The 21,774-nt window shown below is 39.2% G+C and overlaps 1 protein-coding gene across 4 annotated transcripts in view; it reads left to right on the plus strand.

The window, feature by feature from the left end:
* The window catches only part of st3gal3a (ST3 beta-galactoside alpha-2,3-sialyltransferase 3a), a 55,282-nt gene extending 34,559 nt beyond the window's left edge, over positions 1 to 20,723 (plus strand). For all 4 annotated transcript variants that reach the window (XM_044360557.1, XM_044360558.1, XM_044360556.1 and 1 more), the window contains 4 exons: positions 1,232 to 1,418; positions 10,247 to 10,393; positions 10,804 to 10,950; positions 16,021 to 20,723. In XM_044360557.1, coding sequence (XP_044216492.1) covers positions 1,232 to 1,418; positions 10,247 to 10,393; positions 10,804 to 10,950; positions 16,021 to 16,125 — 586 coding nt within the window. In that variant the 3' untranslated portion in view covers positions 16,126 to 20,723. The remainder of the gene's footprint in view (positions 1 to 1,231; positions 1,419 to 10,246; positions 10,394 to 10,803; positions 10,951 to 16,020) is intronic.
* Positions 20,724 to 21,774: the final 1,051 nt, after the last annotated feature.

Consider the following 21,774-nt stretch of genomic DNA (forward strand, 5'->3'; position numbering starts at 1 on the left):
TTAAACATTTTCGCACTGAATTTCTGATGAATATACATTTCCTTTGTTTGGGGACTTTAAGGTGTGCCTGACTTTGACTTGAGATGGTAAATTTTCTACACTGGGGAACTAAGTTTTGAGTTTTAAACGCAAAATTCACAATTCACTATGTCTATGAATACTTCATGTCACATTGTACCGTATATTGTAAAACCATTCAGAAAAAACAGTTCAGCATTATACATTAATTTCATAAGTCAATCAACATACCAAACATTAACATTCATATTCTCCTGATGTTTAGACATTCAGTCTTCATTGATTCAACCTTCTCAAACCATCTACATGCCTAGTGGTGAAATAAAAGTTTAAAGCAATAATTATGTGACTAGATTAAACTTCCAGAAACATAATTTCAAATATAAATTCAACATAACTTTTACTTCATAATATAAAAACATTCAATATGATGATCATTTCTTAATAAAAGAAAATGCTCCACTTGAAATTCTTAAAACATTAACTTTACATTCCTATTACTTCAGAAACTTCATTCATTCAATATGACTACTCATTTAATTTAACTATTAAAATATGATTAGGTTATTAGAGCAAAAGTTAAACAGGTGATTTTGAAATACCATTGCATATTTACCATAGAAATATTCATTAACTCTTATGACATTTAAAAATTCAACATGAAGTTCTAACTTTATCAATAGAGGGCAGTATTCTCCTCAATAGATTACCACACAGCTATTAAAGTTATGCCATTCTTTATGTGTATCTATGACAAACAACACATAAACATGCAGATTTGCAGAGACTCAATGAATATCATGAGGGGTTTTCTGTCCATGTGTGTTGAGTTGTAGGTCTTTTCTCCTGGTATAAATGACCCCAAAGGTCATTTATGCTTTTAGTTCAGGCCATAATTTAGTTATTGGTCAGAAATGGCCTCTCAGGAGGTCTGTTCAATATCCATTTTGTCATAGTTTTTTACTTTTGTCATTGTCATGCTCTGAGACCCCCACTTGGCTAAAACTAAAAGGTCAGTTTGGGGGTCCAGGGGTGAGGCATTCAGCCATGTCTCTGTAGAATTCACTCCTCACCTCCTCAGTTTGAAATTCAAGAAGGGTTGTTTTATCCCATGAAATAAAACAGCATGGTGTCCTACAACACACTAACTTCTCCTTATTGGTTTTGGACAGTGTGTTTTGTGATTAATTGATTGTGCCACTGTGTATTGCAGGTTAAATGAGGCCCCAGTGAAAGGCTTTGAGAAAGACGTTGGCTCCAAAACCACTATGAGGATCACTTATCCAGAGGGAGCCATCCAGAAGACAGAGCATTATGAGACTCAGTCGCTCTTCGTCCTCTCAGCCTTCAAAGCTCTGGACTTCCGGTGGCTGCGACACATGGTCTTCAACCAGAGGCTGGTAAGGCAGCTGGAAACATTACGTTATATTATATACATTCTGCCTCTAAATTTTATGCATGTGTATATGGTCATTTATTGACTTGAATGCACAGATGAAAGGAAGCTAGTACAATCCAGTACTGTAGACCACTCAGGGTTCAACATAACATTTTTTCCCCGCTGGCCCACTTGGCCAGTAGATCAGAGTTTTACTGGCCCCTTGTATATTTTCACTGGTCCAGCAGCCAAAAAATGAAAATAACTTTTTTCCATAATTTTGCTGTTTTATTATACACAATATGTACAACAGTGAAGTTCCCTTTAGATTTGGTTGTTTACCTTTAATTATTGATGTGTAATGTAGATATATTACACAAATATGCAAAATTTAAAATTAGGCACATATTGGATCAGTAAATGAATGGTTTATAAATGTAGACACACATATGTTGTGTTAAATCAGATACTATGGAATACATAGAAAGAAAGGAATAAAATTTATGATAACCTTTCAGTGAGTATATATGACCTTGATAATAAACTAAAATAAACAAATTAATATTAACAACATTAACAATTAAATTAATGCTGAGTCGTCAGAGTGATGATGATTATTACTATTAACTAATGATCATTATTAACTATTATCAGGTTCTCTTCTTTTCATACATATATTTTCTTAACTGTCATTTTTGATAAAAATTCTATAGTATTATATTCACCCAACTAATCAAGGCAGACAATAGATAGATTGAAGACATTTTGGGGGCTTATAATTCAATACATTTAATCAAATCTTACATAACACAGCCAATATGATTAGCTTATGCACATGTTGATGATGTTGATGAAAACATAAAGTAAATACAGACATGGCAAACAAAAAGTCTGTCTGGTTGTAGTCCTGTCAGAGCTGGGTGTATGGAGGTCTGAGATGAGGGAGGATGACCAGAAGAGTCTGGACAGACACTGGAGGGACAGAAGTCAGTATGAAGTATGAAAGTGATATAATGAACATAAACTGTCTTTTTATGAACCAACAGCAGTAAAAGTTAAATTCAACATGTTGCACTGATGCACAAAAAACAGACAGGCAAAATAAATATTGCTTAACTAAAAACACACTCACACAAAATAACATTGCACTATGAAATAAACACAAGTGCATATTTACTTGACAAGCAGCATCAGGTCTATTGATCCAGATCTCCTGATGATGTCACAGAGTTATAGACGTATCCATTCGCTGTGAGCACAGAGAACCTTTCAGTTCAGATCAGGCTGCATCTCTGGTGACTGTAAAGAAAATAGCACAACCCAGTGAGATTACTGGCACTCATCAGTACAGATCAGCTGTGGAAAAAGCATGATGCTGAACTGAAACTATGTACTGACCCAGTGTGTTATCCTCCTGGAGGATTAGAGGCCCAAATGAGGACCACTGCTGAGGGTCAGAGGTGATGATGAGAAGGCTGAGTAGGTACCTTATCTACTGTTTCTATTGCTCCAGCTGCAGCTACGTCATCCTGCTGTCTGTGACTCTGCTTTTACCAAGAAAAACATATAAGCACAGATATAAAATAAATGAATGCATTCACAAACATTCAATCAGTCCTGCTGCTCCACATGCTGCCTCATTGTTCTTCAGCAGCTGAATGGACCTGAACTGCACTGACTAAAACAGAGAAAGGCAGATTTACTGAACCTACAGCCTGTTATCAGAACACAGGAGACAGACAAGATTAGAGGCAGGCTGTAAGCATGTGAGAAATGCAATGAAAATAACACGTCCGTGTAAAAGGTCAATAACTTCATTAAATCTCTGTGTGCATGTGTATTCCAAAAAAGGAAAGAAACAAACTCTTCTGACTTGTGTCAGTATCAGTCTGGAAAGATTCCAGATCAGTTTCTGACAGCTCAGACAACAAGCTGCAGATTTCCCACACAAGTCATTTATATAACTCACATCATACTTCAAATATTACTGAGTTATCATTATCATTTACTTACTGAGTTACATCGTGCACACCTGTGTCTACTGTTTATCTGACAAAGTCTGGCGTGAATAAGTTGATCTGTCTGACTACATCAGAGTGGTTTACTGTCAGTCACAAATACAGGAGACAGAGCAGTACGGTCATTTGCTGTTGTTTGTTGTAATTATTGCTAATTAATATTACCAATGTTATTGTGTGGAGAGATTATCAATAATGTTACGTTATGAATATGACCACTTAGATGGAGGTACACAGCAAAAATTCAGAGATAAAACAACATGAAACAACATTGTCTCTTACCATTCATCCAGTCCCCCAGCGGAGAAACAGCGGAATAAATGTCAGGAACAAACTTACTGAAGGCCAGCAGATGAATATTAGCTTGAAAGAAAAGTTTTGCAAGTTTCATTCACCACAAACATAAAAAGACGAATATCTCGTATGTTGGTTATTTCTGCTTCTTCTCTTCCCATGGAGTCGACAAGCGGAAACACAAACAACGCCACTCTGCCATTGGAACTGTGGTTGGAGGGGGGATTACATCAGCAGTGATAAGAACTACCATAGAGAATGAATTGAAAAGTCAAGGGAGTTAAGCTCTAATATTCCGGCTCCTCACGCTGGATGTGAATGAAACTTGGCATGCATGTTCAAGACATAGTGCAGGATGTCTCCAATGAGTTTAATCGGGATTGTTTTAAGCCAACTTGCTAAGTTGCTTGCCAAGGCTGTATACCAAATTTGGTGTTGATAGTCAAAATCCAAAAGGTAGATGTCATATTACTCTTTTTAACTGAATGACTTTTATGTTCCAATTGGCTTTTTTGTAGAACACATTTAGCTAGATATGTGTGTCAAATTTCAAGTCAACTGGACTCACTATGTGGGTGTCCTGGCTTGTCAATTTTTTTTTGGGGGGGGGGGGGGGCGGTTTAAACCCTAATAGATGGTCTGCAGTAACATAATTTCTTTTCATTTTTAATGAACCAATTAAAATACAGATAACAGACTTTTACTAAACTTTTAAAATTGTTAATGTAATCCAATATTATATTATTGTTATCATTACAATTGTATTTAAAAAATATATATATTTAAAGAACACAAAAAAGTTAAACCATGACTGAACACAAAGCTTGAACCTAACGTTCTGCTGATGTGTTACCTGATTTGTTGTGAACGTGCAAAACTTTCATTTAGCATCACTCAGTACAGAAACACTGCTGTAGTGTTTCTATATTTTTAGTAAAGCAACAAAATACGTTAAGACCTACTTGGGATATTGACATTAAGGTACTTGTTTTACTTTATACTGTACGCATTTAAATAACATGAAAATAAATTGTGAAATGTTGTGTGTAATGATGAAATGAAGGTTCGTGCACATTACAGAGGTCCACTGTTGAGCTATATTGAATGATAAGAGTCCACAGTTCACTGTCAGATAATGACAGATGTCCCTTTTTTAGTTAGCAGCATTCACACTGGTCCAAATCCAGCATGAGATGCACTTATCAAATCTAAATCCTTTTGATTTAGCATTTTTTGCAACAACAACAAAAAAACTCCATACAGCAAATGGCCAATGGTTTGCACTTCTTCAGACTAGACCTAGGATACATCACATGACACCATCAGAACATGCCGACAGCTTCAACTGTTGGACTTACACAAAATATTAGCCAGCAAGACAACAGCCACACCCAAAAGCCTATTGAATAGTAAAACATCCTGGAGGTAACGTGACTATTCACTACCTGAACATGGTGACGTAGACATAGTGATTTGAGCACATTGTGTTTATTATAGGGAGACAAATGTTCAGAAATTGGAATGTAATAAATATAACATTGACATATTTTATTTCAGGTGTATTTCAGGAACCTTACTGTACAGAAAATCAAAATCTATGACTTGTGACACAAAAATGAACAATGTTTTAGAGCTACCCCTAAATTTCTCAAACTACGCTGTCATGGGAGCTCATGTCCTTTTCAAGGTAGCCGAGTTCCCCTTATCTCCACTGTAATTCAAACCCTGTTTAAGATGATGTCAATGAAGGCACTCTTTATAACACATTTCCACTGCTGTGAAGTTTCAAATTACATTGTCACTGTGGTGTCTGTCTGACCACTTGTAGTCCACTGAACAGCAAGATCAGTTGTTTTTTTATCAGTTAGCAGAACACGCATTGAACCTGGAGGGATAGGAGAGTAGATAAGTACTTTTTTTCCTTGAGTTTACCAGTCAAAAATCATTTTTTTAAACTTACTCCATTTTAACTTTGATTGTTGCACCTTTGGAGCAGTGGTGATGGTAGTTCTTTGTCCTTTGTGCCCTTCAGCAGTATTAGACTTTTAATACTGACAATCACCAAATCCCCTGACGTCTGTATGCATGCCCATCTAACTCCAAATCAAAGGGGGCAGAGGGGGCAGTATGAAACTTCAGCTCTGATGCACATCAGAAAGCAGCCGTCATTCAACTTCAGCACTGAAGGCAGAGCAGGAAGCTAGGGCTTCATTTGGCCTGTCAGGAGGAGGTGGATTTCACTGAGGTGGTCCCAGTCCTGGATCACATTTCACCTCCATTGACAGCTGGAAGCACAGACAGTCTGTTTGCTACATCCCTGCCCTTTGTTGTCAAGAGAAAGACTACAGGCTCATGTCTTGTCTGAAGTGGAAGCAACACAAATGACTTTTTTTGACATCTGTCTGTCATAACACAAACGCTTTCAGTTGAACTACTGCTGCAGCACATTGTAATTGTTGTAACCTGACGCATATTTTTACATTTTAAGTCTATTTTTTGTTTTACTCATGCAAGTAAACATGATTGTAAAACCCACAAACTGTAACCATTTTCATTGACCTGCTTCAACTAGACAACAAATTTTACAATGAGCTATTTGTTGTAACTTCTGCAATGTTTCAACACTGAGGATGATGTCAAGAACCATGCATTTAGAATCACTAGTGATCTTTTTCCTGTTTTTTATTGTGTATTTGTACAGCGGACAAGGTGTGAGTGTAGCCATAAGGGCCTCTGTCTGCTTCAAATGAAGTGCTTGTTGAATTGTCAAACAGTCAATGCTTACATACCAGGTAACTCAGAGAAGACACATTACGCAGGTAATCAAGGAACATGTTTGCATGTACTGACCAGGTTACTATAAATCTGCATATACATGCAGCACATCTGTTAACAGACTTCTCCCTGACCCCAACTTTATTTCAGAAGCATGGATTATGTATTTTAACTGTATTAATGATAGAAGATGATGCTTCCTAACTTACAAAAATTCAAATGTTCAGCATATTTGTGTTAGTTCCAGTTTTAGTTTGACTTACAATGAAATTTCCTTTCATCCAGCCAGTCTGCTAATTTCCCTGTCTAATGTCTAATGCACATCCTCACATGTAAAAAGCCAATTGGAAACCTGGCTAACTGTATACATGGCCAATAAATCATTTTTTTAGGAGAAATGTAGCTGGCGATTTCTCTAGTCACCTACCCTGATTATTGTACACCCATTTCTCGTTCTCATGACACTTCTAAATCAGCTTAAAGGGGAAAGCTGACTGTAACCTGGTTACTTAAGCACACTGTCTGAAACCTCCTCCCCCCACACTTATCCCACTTCAGAATTTGGGGGGCTGCGTCCACAATTTTATACATTCCCTGAAAAGGCAAATTTCTTGAAAGGCAATCCAACAATCACAGCCACTTACACAGTGATTGGCCGGGTGTCCAGAGGTGTGAAATATTTGAATTTCTCCTTCAAGCTTTCTTTTTTATTCTTCGCACAGCCACTCTCATCATTTTGTGCATGAACAACAAGCGCAGAGCAGTGGATGTTTTCAAGGAGAGACTGTCCAAAATAGGGATGTCAGTTTTGGTTAATTTTGCTTTCGATGGACTGACATCCATTAACCAGTAACTAACCAGTTAATTTTTAAGAAAAGTTGTGATGTAGATTTTGTTTGTGAGAGCTGTCCAGCAGAAGGTAGTCAGAGTCAGCTTGTCTGCCCTGGCTAGCTTGACTTTTAACTCATCCTTCTCCTCCTCAAACGGTTTTTCAGTGTGTTTGATCACAGTAGCTCTTGATGGCCTAACGTTCTCGGGCTTGAGGTACAGAACTAGCTCTTTCAATCCCTCATCCACTACCACACTGATTGGCAGCATATCGATCTCAATCATTTCGCACAAAAACTGGGTGATTGCCTCGGACTGGTGCGCATCACACTTACTCCCCCCAGCTAGCAGCAATGTGATCTTTGGCTACGACTGCAAGCCATCCTCGGACATGGCAGCTAGGTACTCGTTCTTAATGTGACACAACACAGTGCTAGTACTACTAGTAAACTGAAGAGTGGCATCACACAACTTACATTTGACTTTCATTCTTTTCTTGAAGAAATGGTCCCACACTGAGCTTCATTTAGCGCATTTCATTTTTTACCTCAGACTGCTAGCTATCAGCAAAGCAGTTGGCACATCGTGTATGCAAATTAACAAATACACTGACATGCGTAACCAGTCAAAAATATTGTCAGTGACCACTGACCATTGACATCCCTAGTCCAAAAATGTGCACCGTTATCCCCTTGTTTGATTAATTGCGTCGAGACTACAAAGTCATGACAAAGAGTTTTTGAAAATGAATTGGGGAGACAATGGGATTCAGCCAGGAGGAAGCTATGAGAGCGGGTTTTCCAGTGAGGGCATTCAGAACAGATGGAAACCCTTTAGACATCATCAGACATCATCAACAAAATAGTTACACTTCTCCTCTGTAATCATCCCCTGAGTCTTACCTGTGAAAAGTAGTATTGGTATATTGGTGTTTTGTTAGCAATTTTTAAAGGCAGTACAGGTGCAACATATGACACTGCCACACAGTTAGGTTGAATTAACAGTAATGGTGTTAAAGGACTTTGAAGCTTATGAGTCCAGCCTCAATTACAAAAACTCCTCAGGACAGGAGATCAGGTTCCTTCTCCTAGTGCAGAGGAGTGCAGACAACACACCACACACATTCACTTACTAGTGATGAATGGGCAAGTGTTGGCTGATAAAGACTGATGGCACTAAGATAAGGCAAGTGGCAAAGCAGACACTGAGAGCTGGCATTGTGCTGTAAGAACACAAATGACATCCATCATGTCTGACTGGGTTTCTGTGGACAGGGGGTTTTCCACAGGAACCATCAACACATGGATGTGATTCTAGAAACATGCAAACAAAGTCACTCAGAAACTTTCAGTTTTGTTTGGTTTGTTTTTTGTGTTTGTTTTTTTTTATACAGAATATATTTAGTTTTCAATGAGACAATACACATCTTAGTTCTGTTAGCATTTTAATGCTAACATGCTCACAATGACAACTATAACATGCTGATGTTTAGCAGTTTATATTAACCATGTCCACCATCTCAGGTTAGCATGTTTTTGCTTATTAGCACTTAACACAAAGGAGTAAACATTTGTTAATATGTTCACTGATACAGTCAGTAAAGGGATGGGATGTAAGAATCGCTTGTGATTTGATTCTGTCTGCTGTGTACAGATGGGTTTTCCACAGACTGTTGTGTCCTCCCATGTTGCCAGCAGAGCAGAGGTGTTGGGTTCCCAGCACAGATACAGGAGCAAAATGGTCTTAGTCAGACAGGATTACCAACTGATCTGTCAGTGAGGAGCTAACAGTCCAAAGTAGAGCAGGGTAACAGTGCTATGCTAGTGAGCTAATGGCTCATACCATTGCTGTGTGGTTTCTCTCTGCCCGTCACTCCAACATACCTGAGGCAGGTATCCCAGTAACTGTTCATAAAGAGCCATCAGGACTGCTGGTAATTAGTATAATGGCTCCAGGTATACTGATACAGGGGCTTCCTTCTCTGGCTGGCTTTGTTTGCTCCTCTTGTTTTTCATCAGTGTTTTAATGGTGTTGACCTCCCCCCCCCCCCCCAGGCCTCAGGTCAGGGTATTGTTTTCACTGGACTGCTTTAGCGCCATCATATTTTCCACTCCCTACCACTTTGTATCCCCTTCCACATGTGATAATAGTAAGAATTCATCAATATTTTCAAACTGATTACTCCGCATTTCAAAGTTTATATATTGTCATTCTTTACTGTATATGACCAACAGTAAAGAAAATTAGAATAGAGAGTCAAAGTAATTTGTGTTTGAAGACTTGTAAAACTTGTACTCCTGCAATAAATTACTGTTAACTACTGGAAGAATTCAGTATTCTATCAAAATAGGTGCCCATCTGATAAAATGGCAGAGTTGGTATATCACCTGATATTAGAATATCACAACTGATACATTTGTATCAACCAATAAGTAACAAGAAATGCCAAAGATAAGTTTGAGGTGATTTAGAAACCCTAGTGGTAGATTCAGAACATGAACAATAACAGAGAATTTTCTGAGCTGTAAAAAGAATATATGTCCAAATAAATACATTGTACAAACATTCAAATTCTCAGTCTGAATCCCTCAGATCAGCTCCATGTGTTGTCTGTTAATGACAGAAAAAGCAGATAGTAAGGCTAAGATTTGGTGCAGGGGAGCTTCTGAGAGAGCTTAACTGCTTGTTTCAGAAGATAGCTCTCACTGCTGTTTGACACTGTGGGCTTTTTCACCCTGCACGCTTTATTGGATGCTGATGTGTCACAACTGAGTTTGTTGTATTTCCTGTCGTTGTTGGCACAGGTTTTCAGCAGTGTTAATGATATACATCACCAGTCTGTTTTTTGTGACTGGCTTTAAGAAGCCTTGTTTTCCCTTCTGTGTGAAGGTCACACTAACCACACTGCGTCATTTTCTCACTCTTCATCTCTCAGCACAGCACTGATGGCTTCTGGAAGTCGGTGGCCAGGTACGTTCCACGGGAGCCCAAGGACATGCGCATCCTTAACCCCTATTTCATCCAGGAGGCCTCCTTCAAGCTGATTGGCTTACCTCACAACAATGGACAGATGGGCAGAGGGGTGAGAGACCTGTTGTTTTCTCAGCAGTCAGTTTGTGGGAAGAGAAGTAGCAGGAACAGTGGGCTGTTTCACACACAGCAGTGAGTTAATGATCAGGACTGTAGCTCTGGTAGCTGGACTCCTTGTCTGTCTGTTTGCATTATGACGGCCTCTGTGAACACACAGCAGATGCTGCAGAGAGCCGAGCACATACACAGACCCTGAAAACAGTCTGAAGACAAACAGTGTTACCATTAGGCTTATAAATAGTACCATGTTTCAGATTTTACATCTGTAAGATATCCACACAGTAACCATACAGTGTAAATAATGCTCCTCTGTGAGTACATGCACACTATATACTGTACATGTGCAGGTCATGGCTCGGTTACCTATTTCATAGAAACTTTTTATTTATGTCTGTTTTTCAGAATATCCCAACATTGGGGGCAGTTGCCATAACTATGGCCCTTCATAACTGTGATGAAGTAGCTGTGGCTGGATTTGGCTACAACATGAGCACCCCCCATGCCCCTCTGCACTACTATGAGAAGATCAGGATGTCAGCCATCAGAGAGGTAACTAAAGACTTGATTTTATAAGGAACCACAGAAGGTGCTAAAACTGATTGCAGGACTCTTTGTGACTTTCTGTGCCTCAGTAACACACTGTCTACACAGAAAGCATTTCAACAGCGTTTTTTAAGTTGTCTTTCTCACACATATCTGAAGGAACAAATATACTTTTTAATCAGTCCAGCTGTCTACGCAGGCCACTTAACAGCTTACATTTCTTTCACACTGTACACACATAAACAGGACTCGAAGCGTATGTTTACACTTCAGATCTATTTTCCTCTGTTTTATGCATGTAAAAACAGTGATTGGCTTCCAAAACACAGGTGACCTACACTCAGCATTGTGCCTTAAGGCCTCCTGTGTTGACACACAAACGGAGCACTCGCTGCCTGCTGCTGCTGATGCTCTGCTAAAACATGCTGCTTGTTCTATACCTCCTGTGTAGGCATGGTGTAAGACTTAACACCTTATAGTTATGTAAGCCACTTTGACATGTACCCCACCTTAGGGACTGATGGAGGTGCAACTGTATACAACATGCTTCAAGTTGTCGGGATATGTCATTGTCCTTTAGAAAAGCAGACATTTTATCACTCTCACTCCTCAGGGCAACACATACCAGCTGCTGTACCCTGCCTACTATATATATAGTATATATGTCTATGTAGCTCGTCTGGTGTGTTAACAGGCATCAAAATCATGAGACACAGTCGCTGTATGTTGTACTTATGAATAGTGTGGCTGCTAAAATGGTAAGCCTTTTGGCCACTAGGGCCATGTGACAAAACCTCTGTTGGGCTTTTATCACTTTATTTATGAGTGGTTAGTAGACTGAATTTGAGAAAGGCTCATTCTGACCTTACTAACTCTGAGCTGTTAATTTATATTTAGGTGATGATTCATCCACTCCATCCACAGGTTTGTGACCCACTATTTCCTGCACAATTTACCCCTTAATGGATGAAACGCCCACACAATATTCACAGCCCCATCTTTTTGTTAGTTTTCCAGGTTTACGCTGCACTGGAACAGTTTACTGTGACCTTTCTCTCATTTGAAATGCCTCTCAGAAATACAGGAGGAATTTAGCCAGCATGCCGAGTGTGTACTGTGGACTGTGTATGAAATCTCAAGTGTAGGGACGTTGCTGGGTACTGGTTTTTGAGAGCAGCACAGTCTCAGTCTAAGCCAGTGTCTAAGTTGCCATTCACTCCACTTCTCCAGTACACAGTTCAGCCTGCTCATAAATCACTCTTAGCTCAGGTTATTGAGACAGACATGCAATCCCCTTCATCTTGTGTTTCAGTTCAAAGAGGCTCAAAGAGTCTGGTCCCGCCCCCTGCCATGTATAATAGAGACAGGACAAGAAACTTGCTCAGTTCTGCATTTCTTCATTAGCCCGCATGGACTGATCTTGGCAATAGGTGACATTGTTCAACAGAGAGCAACAACTTAACTTATATGAGCTTTTTTATTCAGTCTTTGTAAATTGCAGTCTGAATTAGCTGAGTGAGCGATTAATAGTTTTTATGTCAAAATCAAAATATGAAAGAGCTACAATTTAAATTATAACTTACATTATCAACACTTAATTAGTTTAAAGAGGTGAAAATGTTGATCAGTAGTTATTGATTTTCCCAGTTGTAATAACAGTTGTCACCAGCAAAAGTAATTATCATTAAATCTGTAAGTTGGCCAAATAACAAAGAAGAAATAACATGATTTCTACGTGCAGGTGTGTGTCGGCCACATCTCTGCAGTCTCTTTCACTACTTCTGTCTTTATTTCTCTTTCGCTGTCATTCTTCCTCTTCTTTCAGTTTTTAATCTCTTTCTGTTTTTCTCTCTCCTTCCTTCTTCCCCAGTTAGTTTTTTTTCTGTCCCTGCAGGCTTCAAACAAGAACCAACTGTGTCTCTGATATTGCAACTGCTTTCAGAATACACAAGATAATCATCCTCTTGAAGGATCAACGTTTGTGTCAGTTAAATAGGGGGGTATTTAAGGGAAGGTGGGATTACATCCGAAGTGAGAAGAACTACTATAGAGAATGAACTGAAAAAGTTTAGGGAGTTAAGCTCTATTCCCGTGCCTCACACACGGGAACTTTGTATATGTGTTCAAGACATAGTGTAGGATGTCTCAGGCACATTTTAAACATACAGGCATTACAATTCATCTGATCAACTTCAGCTCAACTCAAAATTGTAGTCTCCAGATATTCTGCATGAGAGGTGTTTACAGAGCATTGGTAAATTGTAACATCTACTGATAGCCTGCATATGAGGCGTTTTGGGAACATGGGTAAATTATAGCATCCACTGATAGCCTGCATGTGAGCCATTTAGGGAGCATGGTTGAATTATATTGTCTACTGATAGCCTGCATGTGAGGCGTTTAAGGAACATGGGTAAATTATAGCGTCTACTGATAGCCTGCATGTTAGGCATTTAGGGAACATCGGTAAGTTGTAGTGTCTACCAATAGCCTGTATCTCAGGCGTTTAGGGAACATCGGTAAGTTGTAGTGTCTACCAATAGCCTGTATCTCAGGCGTTTAGGGAACATCGGTAAGTTGTAGTGTCTACCAATAGCCTGTATCTCAGGTGTTTAGGGAACATCGGTAAGTTGTAGTGTCTACCAATAGCCTGTATCTCAGGCGTTTAGGGAACATCGGTAAGTTGTAGTGTCTACCAATAGCCTGTATCTCAGGCGTTTAGGGAACATCGGTAAGTTGTAGTGTCTACCAATAGCCTGTATCTCAGGCGTTTAGGGAACATCGGTAAGTTGTAGTGTCCACCAATAGCCTGTATCTCAGGCGTTTAGGGAACATCGGTAAATTGTAGTGTCTACCAATAGCCTGTATCTCAGGCGTTTAGGGAACATCGGTAAGTTGTAGTGTCTACCAATAGCCTGTATCTCAGGCGTTTAGGGAACATCGGTAAGTTGTAGTGTCTACCAATAGCCTGTATCTCAGGCGTTTAGGGAACATCGGTAAGTTGTAGTGTCTATCAATAGCCTGCATCTCAGGCGTTTAGGGAACATCAGAAAATTGCAGCGTCTACCAATAGTCTGCATGAGAGGTGTTTAGGGGAGGGGCACAACTCTCTCTGGGTATTGAGAAATCGGCCCATTCTGAATAGGCACGTTTTGAATTGGCACTGCACTAGTGCTTATTAATAGCAGGAGTGAATGCAACAGCCAGTGATGACATATTCCTATCCAGATAATGTATCCACATACACATCACATGTTACAATGTTTTAGGATTGGTTACACACCGTTCTTTACACTCGGTTCACTCAGAACTCTTCACACAGTTCTCTTTACCAACATGCAGCTCAGCACAACAGTTACTCTCATATCCAAAATGTACTACATTTGTCTCCCAACAATAAAACACACTGACCTAACAACCAGTAGCATTTCAATATGTATCACTATCCATTTCAACAAAAACAGTGACACTTCTTTACTGCAGCTTGTGTGCTACTGACCAATACTGGATTTTTGGGGCAGATACCGATACAGTGGAAACCATTTCATGATCACAGTTACACAATTAGATGGTATCTGCATGAAAAATTAAGAACAAGAAAAAAATCACTTATGTAATTAAAATTGAAATAAGAAAAAAGATCAAATATACATAAAATGCTGCCTATATTGAAAATAATAATAATATTGGCACATATCATGCCCATACCGATAGAACTGGGATAGACCAGTATCAGCCGACCAATATATCAGTCGGGCTCTAGCTACCTTACAGTACTTGTCACAGAAATAAATGATGAATTCTGCAATATGCCTCAGTAGGCTTTATTTTCCCAAACTAAAGTAATTCCAGTAGTGCAACAAAAAACAAGGCCACAAGTTCTCATCTACATCACACCTCATGTCTTCTCTTGCAACATAGCATAGAAAGAATCTTTTTGCATGTCTGATTGTCCCTGGTAATCCACTGTGGATATGTGCAGGCATCCAGCATTCATTACATCCAGGAGAATTATCTCATCATATTGGATGGTGGTCATAAACTTTCCACCTCCACAAGGAAAAGGATTCCTTTATGGGGTTAGAATTATTTAGATGTAGATGTAGCAGACTGTAGCAAATCACTGTTATCTTGATAATTTACAATCATGTTGTGTTATTGTTGTACACCCAATTGTAAAAGACTGTAGTAGCAAGTGGAAATGGGCTCATTGTGTTCACAGTGAGTGTAGCCATGCTGACTGTCCAAGAAAATGGCCTGATCCTAATTGTCAGGACAATAGTGAATTCAGTCTCAGATGGATGACAGTCCACGTAAACCTTAACTGACTCATATGATTATGAGAAACACTAACATCTAACGCCACACCCCCAGTGTAAAGACTTGTAAAGTCTACACAGAAGGCATTTCAGATGCGTTTTTCAGACTTGTTCATCTAACGTGCATCTTATAGAACAGATATGCTGCAGCCATTAGTTGATTAATCGATTAGTTGTCAACAATTAATTTAAATTATTTTTATAATCAATTAATCGTTTTAAGTCAGGAAAAAAAATCCAAATTCTCTGAATCCAGCTTAGTGTTTATAATGATTTTGTTTCTGAGATGCTCCTTTATGTCTGTCAATGACATCATGGCCCACAGCTCTTAGTTGGAGTTAATGAGTCTGGGGAGCAAGACAGTTTTTTGTTTTTTGAAATGAGACACTGGATCTTGTTAACCTGTAACTTTTCCATTTTTATAGTAAGCATTTGAAATTCTAAATACTTATTTTGCAGAGTGAATGTTTTTACATGGACTTTAACTCAGTAGTGGTCATTTGGTTAAAAAAAAAACAAACCAAACAAAACAAAACAGAAAAGAGTTACACCAGTTTGTAATGCAGCCTTTGTGTCATAAAACTGAAGTCTTAAGCCAAAGCTCACAGTAACATCATCAGGGTTATGGTCTCAGACTTCTGACAGCTCCTTCTGGCTGAGTAGTACTTTCCATTTCAAGGAAACTGACCTTCATGTGTAAAATCAGTCTTCCATCTGCTGTCTATACACCTTCTCTCTATGTATCTGTCCCCTGCAGTCGTGGACTCACAACATCTCTAAAGAGAAGGAGTTCCTGTTAAAGCTGGTGAAGGCGGGTGTTATCCAGGACTGGACCAATGGGATCTGTGGTGCAGAATGCTGATGGTCTTCACAAAGCTTCATGGCTCCTGCCTGCAGCACTACGCTCATCTCCACCTGCTCCAGAACCCGACCGAAGTGAAGAGGGAAAACCAAGGCTCTGCGGGCCGGCTCCCCAGCAGAGAGCAGCAGCTGTTACACATGGTGGTCAGTGCAGAGACACTGTCTGACCAGGACACACACTGCCCCACTGTTGCATATTGACATATTGCAAGCAATTGGCCTCTGCATTGTATGGCAGTATTTAGCTCTTTCTAGTCGCAGGTTAGTGCATATTCACATGGGGATTTGGTGCCCTGGCTCAGGGGTACAACTGCCCTGTTGGGGATCAAACCAGCACCTGGACCAGACTGGCCACCTACTCAGAACTGCTGCAGGCTGACTGAGGAGAAGATGAAGATACTGGCTTTCAACATTGAGCCTGTGCCAAGAATACCTCTACAAGTGTCCTTCTGCTCACACATCTGAATGTAATCTGCATCAAAGTCTCTTGTTATATCTTCCAGTTTCTGTGTTAAACAGGGTGCACACTACATGACACCTGACTCAGCCGTCCTGGATCAGAATCTGAAATCTGAGGTAAAAACTTTCTGTCAGAGTAACACAGTGATCACCAGAACATGTTTTGTTGAGTAGGTCCGCGTCCATACAAAAGCTAAAACAGAGCTTGTTTACCAGCAGCATGAACATCAAACACACAGTCAAGCTTGCTACACTGATTACACAGATGTTAAATAGCCACATCTGGTTTGTTTTTGTGAGGCAGCAAGATATTCTGATCACTCAAAGGCCTTTTCATGTAAAGCGTAATTTTTAGGGCTTAAGGATTAATTTGCATGTTATTTAAAAACAGATCACTGAATATATCACAATACACATACAAGGTGAATTTTTGCTCTGCTGAAATGCTGCATTGATTCCTTTTGCTCCAAGTTCAGTTGTCTTAGCCAATCACAATAAGGCACATCACACATGGTATCAACTATATGGCAATGTGGTGATGGATCACTTTATTGATTACATTTCACCACAGTCAGTCCTCTTTAATAAAGTCCATCAAAAGTACAGTCAGATATCTGAATTCCACAGCCAGTAAATAGTCAAATGAGAGCACATTTTGTTATAAATAGATGCTTACAATCATGAAGGTGCTCAGGTGCTACACTGGTTGACACCTAGTCTACAGGCAGTGGCAGCAAGTTTAACTATTTACAGGATTAAAAACTGGAGCAGCTGTTGGTTTGCCACAGCCGTAGTCTGTGTGTGTGGAATTTATGACCTCAGACTAGATTCATCTCAGCAGGTCAAGACTAAATAGATTTCTCAAATGTGGAGCTCACATCTCCAACATTATTAAAATAACAGGGTGGAACTGTCTTAAGTTTGTGTCACAGTAGATTTAAATACTTGAAATGCAACAATTCCAATGTCAGAATTTTCGTGCTGTATATTCATGATGTGCTCTATAAAAAATGGACTTTAGATTTACCCTCAATATCCACTGTATGCAGCTGTGTCATGTCACAGCGTTGTGGATGCTGGAGACAATCTGCTGCCTATCTAGCCTGTGCGCCAGTGTCCACCAGATGCATGAACACGCTGTTTCTCTTGAGGCTTTTTTCCTCCTCTCTGCTGTCTTATTGTCCCCGGTCTGTTTTTTTGCCTGAGCAACTTGCATCTTTGAAGCCTAAAGTTTTGGGGGGAATGAATTTAAAATTTAAAGTATTTAGATTTTCCTTCTGCTAATCTGCACTGTTCTGGAAATACATATCCAAAATAAAGATCTGACAGCGTGCTAAGTACAGTCATTAAAACAAGTAGGGAAACAAAGTATGTTATCACATCGATCATAGATGAGCTGCATACGTGTATTTAAAATGCTTTAAAAACAAAATGAAACATCAAAAAACAACTAAAAAGTATTGACATGTGTCTGCTGAAGAACAAACTGCATGAAGTTCCTTCCAGTGGATATTGGAACTGTGACAGAGACATGATGCCGTGACACAACCAGAATGAGACAAGCCACATACTGTGAACATGACGGGGGCATTTTTTAACGTGTGACCCATGTGTTGTGTCAAACAGTCAGGTGTCAGTGTTGTCAGCCAGACAAGGAATTACAGAAAAGACATATGTTTCAATGAAGCAGAACAGGTTTTTCCACAATAGAACTTGACATTAATGGCTGACATTTCTCTGCTAGGGCCAAACATCCAGGCAGCAATAAAACACTGCGCTAACTGCTACTGACACACTAAACTCAGCCCGAACATCTCAGCGCAGTGTGACAGGAATATCTTGATTTTATTTTAGCATTAAATCATCTGTCTCTCTCCCTCCCTCACCTTAAAGTGTTGTCTGTCCATTTGCTCATGTCACTCAAAGATGTTTCAGTTATTTTGTTAAGTATGTTGAGTAATAGAGAGCATATATACAACACTCTGAACATCCTTCTATCTTTCTGTCTTACATATGAAATGAATTGCTTGCATGACTGATTAGAATCATATCATACTGCCTTGTATTAAATCACAGCTGGCTCCTGTTCTTCATACCTGGATAAGATAGCTTGATTTGATTGTTGATGATTTGACACAAGTCTGGATTTGTCCATTCTTCAAAACTGGTTTAAAATTTATCTGGAGCTGTTGTCATAACAAGTCCTTGAGCCAAGGCCTGCAAAAGTACAGCTTATTCAGGGATAGCTGGATCATGACCAAGACCTTCTAGGTGAACCCCAAACATATAAAATGACTATTTTTATTATGGAGAGCAATAACTTCAGATGAGAAAATGTAGATTATTAGAAATCATCAAGTTGCGATGGCAACTCAGTTTTCACAATAGAGAATTTCCAACATAAAATATCTATACATGAAAAAAAAGGTTATAAAATGAAATGAAATCTTCACATGATGAGCCAATCCAAACTTAATTTGAGATACTATGAGCAAACAAGATAAATGGATTCATAATTTTTAGACCAATGGAACAAGAAAAACATGGTCATTAATTGGGACATTATGATGGGGATTTACATCATACTGTCATAATAAATGGACTGCATTTATATAGCACCCTTCTAGTCTTATCGACCACTCAAAGCGCTTTACACAGCATGCCAACATTCACCCATTAACACACACATTCATACACTGATGGCAGAGGCTGCCATGCAAGGTGCCAACCTGCTCATCAGGAGCGATACAGCACTTCCTATCCAAAGTGCCCCACAGTGTTTCTATGCTCACCCATTCATACACACACTCACAATTTGGGGCTCAGAGTCTAACCCAAGGACACTTCAACATGCGGAGGATGAGCCAGGGAATGAAACACCAACCTTCTGATTGGTGGACAACCTGCTCTACCTCCTGAGCCACAACCACCCCAGTGTCAGTGTTACTTAAACACTATAGTGTAAGAAATGAAAAAGTTAAAACTTTAAACAGTTGAATTGAATCGATCAGTTTCATCTGGATCAAAGTAAGACTTATACTGAACTAACTTTGAAGAAAATGTACTTTAAGTTGCTTTATGAGAGATTTGTCGGGTTTCATTGCAGAGTTAGAATATGTTTCAGGTGTTTCCTGTGCAGCTACTGTCCTCTCTACAAGGCCATGTCAGCCAACCATGTGACCCTCACTTAGCCAATCACATAAGAGCTGACCATGGTTGCAACTCTCTTTGTTTTCAAAATGAAAGTGCACTGTTTCTCAAGGTAACTTCATCCAAGATGAACAAATTAAAGCCCTAAAGCAGGGATCAGATTACACAATATCAGCCTGATTATGTCCCAGCCCCACAGAGGACATCAAGAACAAAAATGAGCGCTAGGCATGCCACACAGTATGCCACAGGCATCTGGTACGCCTCACAACATCTCAACTAATAGACCAGTGTGTCCCAATTTGATAACTTCTATGCACATGACATGGTGACCATCTCAAAAAACAAAAAATGTATCCTGACTGTCTTCAAAGAATCCTGTTAGAATTAACAGAATCATTTCAGCTGGCTAACATTTTAGCCTGGATTAGTTCAGCCACATTTGAAGAGCAGGCTCCTGGTGTGAGTTGTATCATGCTGAATCATTGGCTGCTTGAAATCTGTTTTAGGTGCATTGAATCATTGATTATGTATTGATGTGAATGGATAATGTCAGTCAGGGTTTTGCTGATGCTGACTCTTAAGACCCCTCCTCCCTTTCCAAAGATGTTTTTACAAACTCCTTCTGATTTCCTTCCTCTTTTCTCGTCATGAATGACAGCAGAACACCAAAACATTCCTTTCCATTCATTTCACTCAGCCTGAACAAAGGCTGCTAACTCAGGCCCTTGCACAGTCATGATGAGTGTTACTATCAGTTAACTGCTTTATGAATCTATCACATATTATTTCCCAAGATAAGCTGCATTGTGAAGTGTGTATGTGTGTTTGTGTTGCTTTATACACACTGGCCTGCATAGTTTGTACTCACCTCACTGTCTGTGTTGGTGGACTTCATGCTGGTCAGATGCTCAAGCCAAAGTATTCATATATTTATTTAGACAGTGCACTAGAACACATTGAAAAATAAAGTTAATAAGAATGCTGTAATTTTAACGTGTATGTTGTGTTATTTAATAAGTTACCTGCGACATGAGAACTGTTTGATGTAGACTGAAAAATCATCCCTTTTACATGCAAGAGAGCTTTTTCATAGTAAATGTACTTAATGTTAATGACAATTCAAATAGAAATGTGTGCTAAGATAGCATACACCATGCAACTTGATGTGCTTCATGACACAGAATTGATGTAGCAAATATGGGTTTTTGTTTCCCATCTTTAAAAAATAATTTGAAACTTATTTTTGCTCTATCATTTCTATCAGCAATAAGAACATTGCACTTACAGTGTTAATAGCTGAGATCTGGGAACGTGGTAACATTAAAGAAGTCAAGTCAAGCAGTGTTGGAAGCAAACAGTTTATTCAGATGATCTAAACTACTTTATCTGGAGGTCAAACCTGAAATGCTGCAATAATCCCCAATTGTACAAGAAAACTACAGTAAGTATAGCAGGTCAAAGTTGAACCACAATATATATCTACTATATGTACAGTACATATAATTATGTAAACATAATTTCAGAATGATAACGGGCTCAGAGTAGGCATGCATAATGTTATCAAGTTTAATGAACACATGCATTAACCCTTTCATATATTGTTACTTTATTTGTTGCATATCCAAAATGCACATGAACATAGAAGCCTGACAGAGACCCTGCAAGAAAAGCCAAGAGCATTACATTTGATTCTAGGAAATCCTTGAACATTTGCTTTGGATTGGAAACAACAGGTGAAACAGATTTTTTTCACTTGTTTAAAAGGAATAAGGTTCCAGAACTCAACAATAGACCAAAAGACTTGTTTAGATGTTGATGTTTGTGCAGCGTTGACATCTACAACTGGACTACCTCTGTTGTTAGCTGCAGCTACATGTCCAGTGTTCAGCCACTGTTTTAGAAGAAGGGTTGCAGTATTCAGATGTTTATGAGTGAGTGGAGGTAAACATTAAGGCTGCAGTGACTCATTGTGTGCTGAGTCAAGTGAGGGCAGGGCTGTTTACAAGTCATCTGTATTACACTCAGTCTAATTACCACT

The sequence above is a fragment of the Thunnus albacares genome, chromosome 9 (genome assembly GCF_914725855.1).
Source record: "Thunnus albacares chromosome 9, fThuAlb1.1, whole genome shotgun sequence".
NCBI classification, from domain to species: Eukaryota; Metazoa; Chordata; class Actinopteri; order Scombriformes; family Scombridae; genus Thunnus; species Thunnus albacares.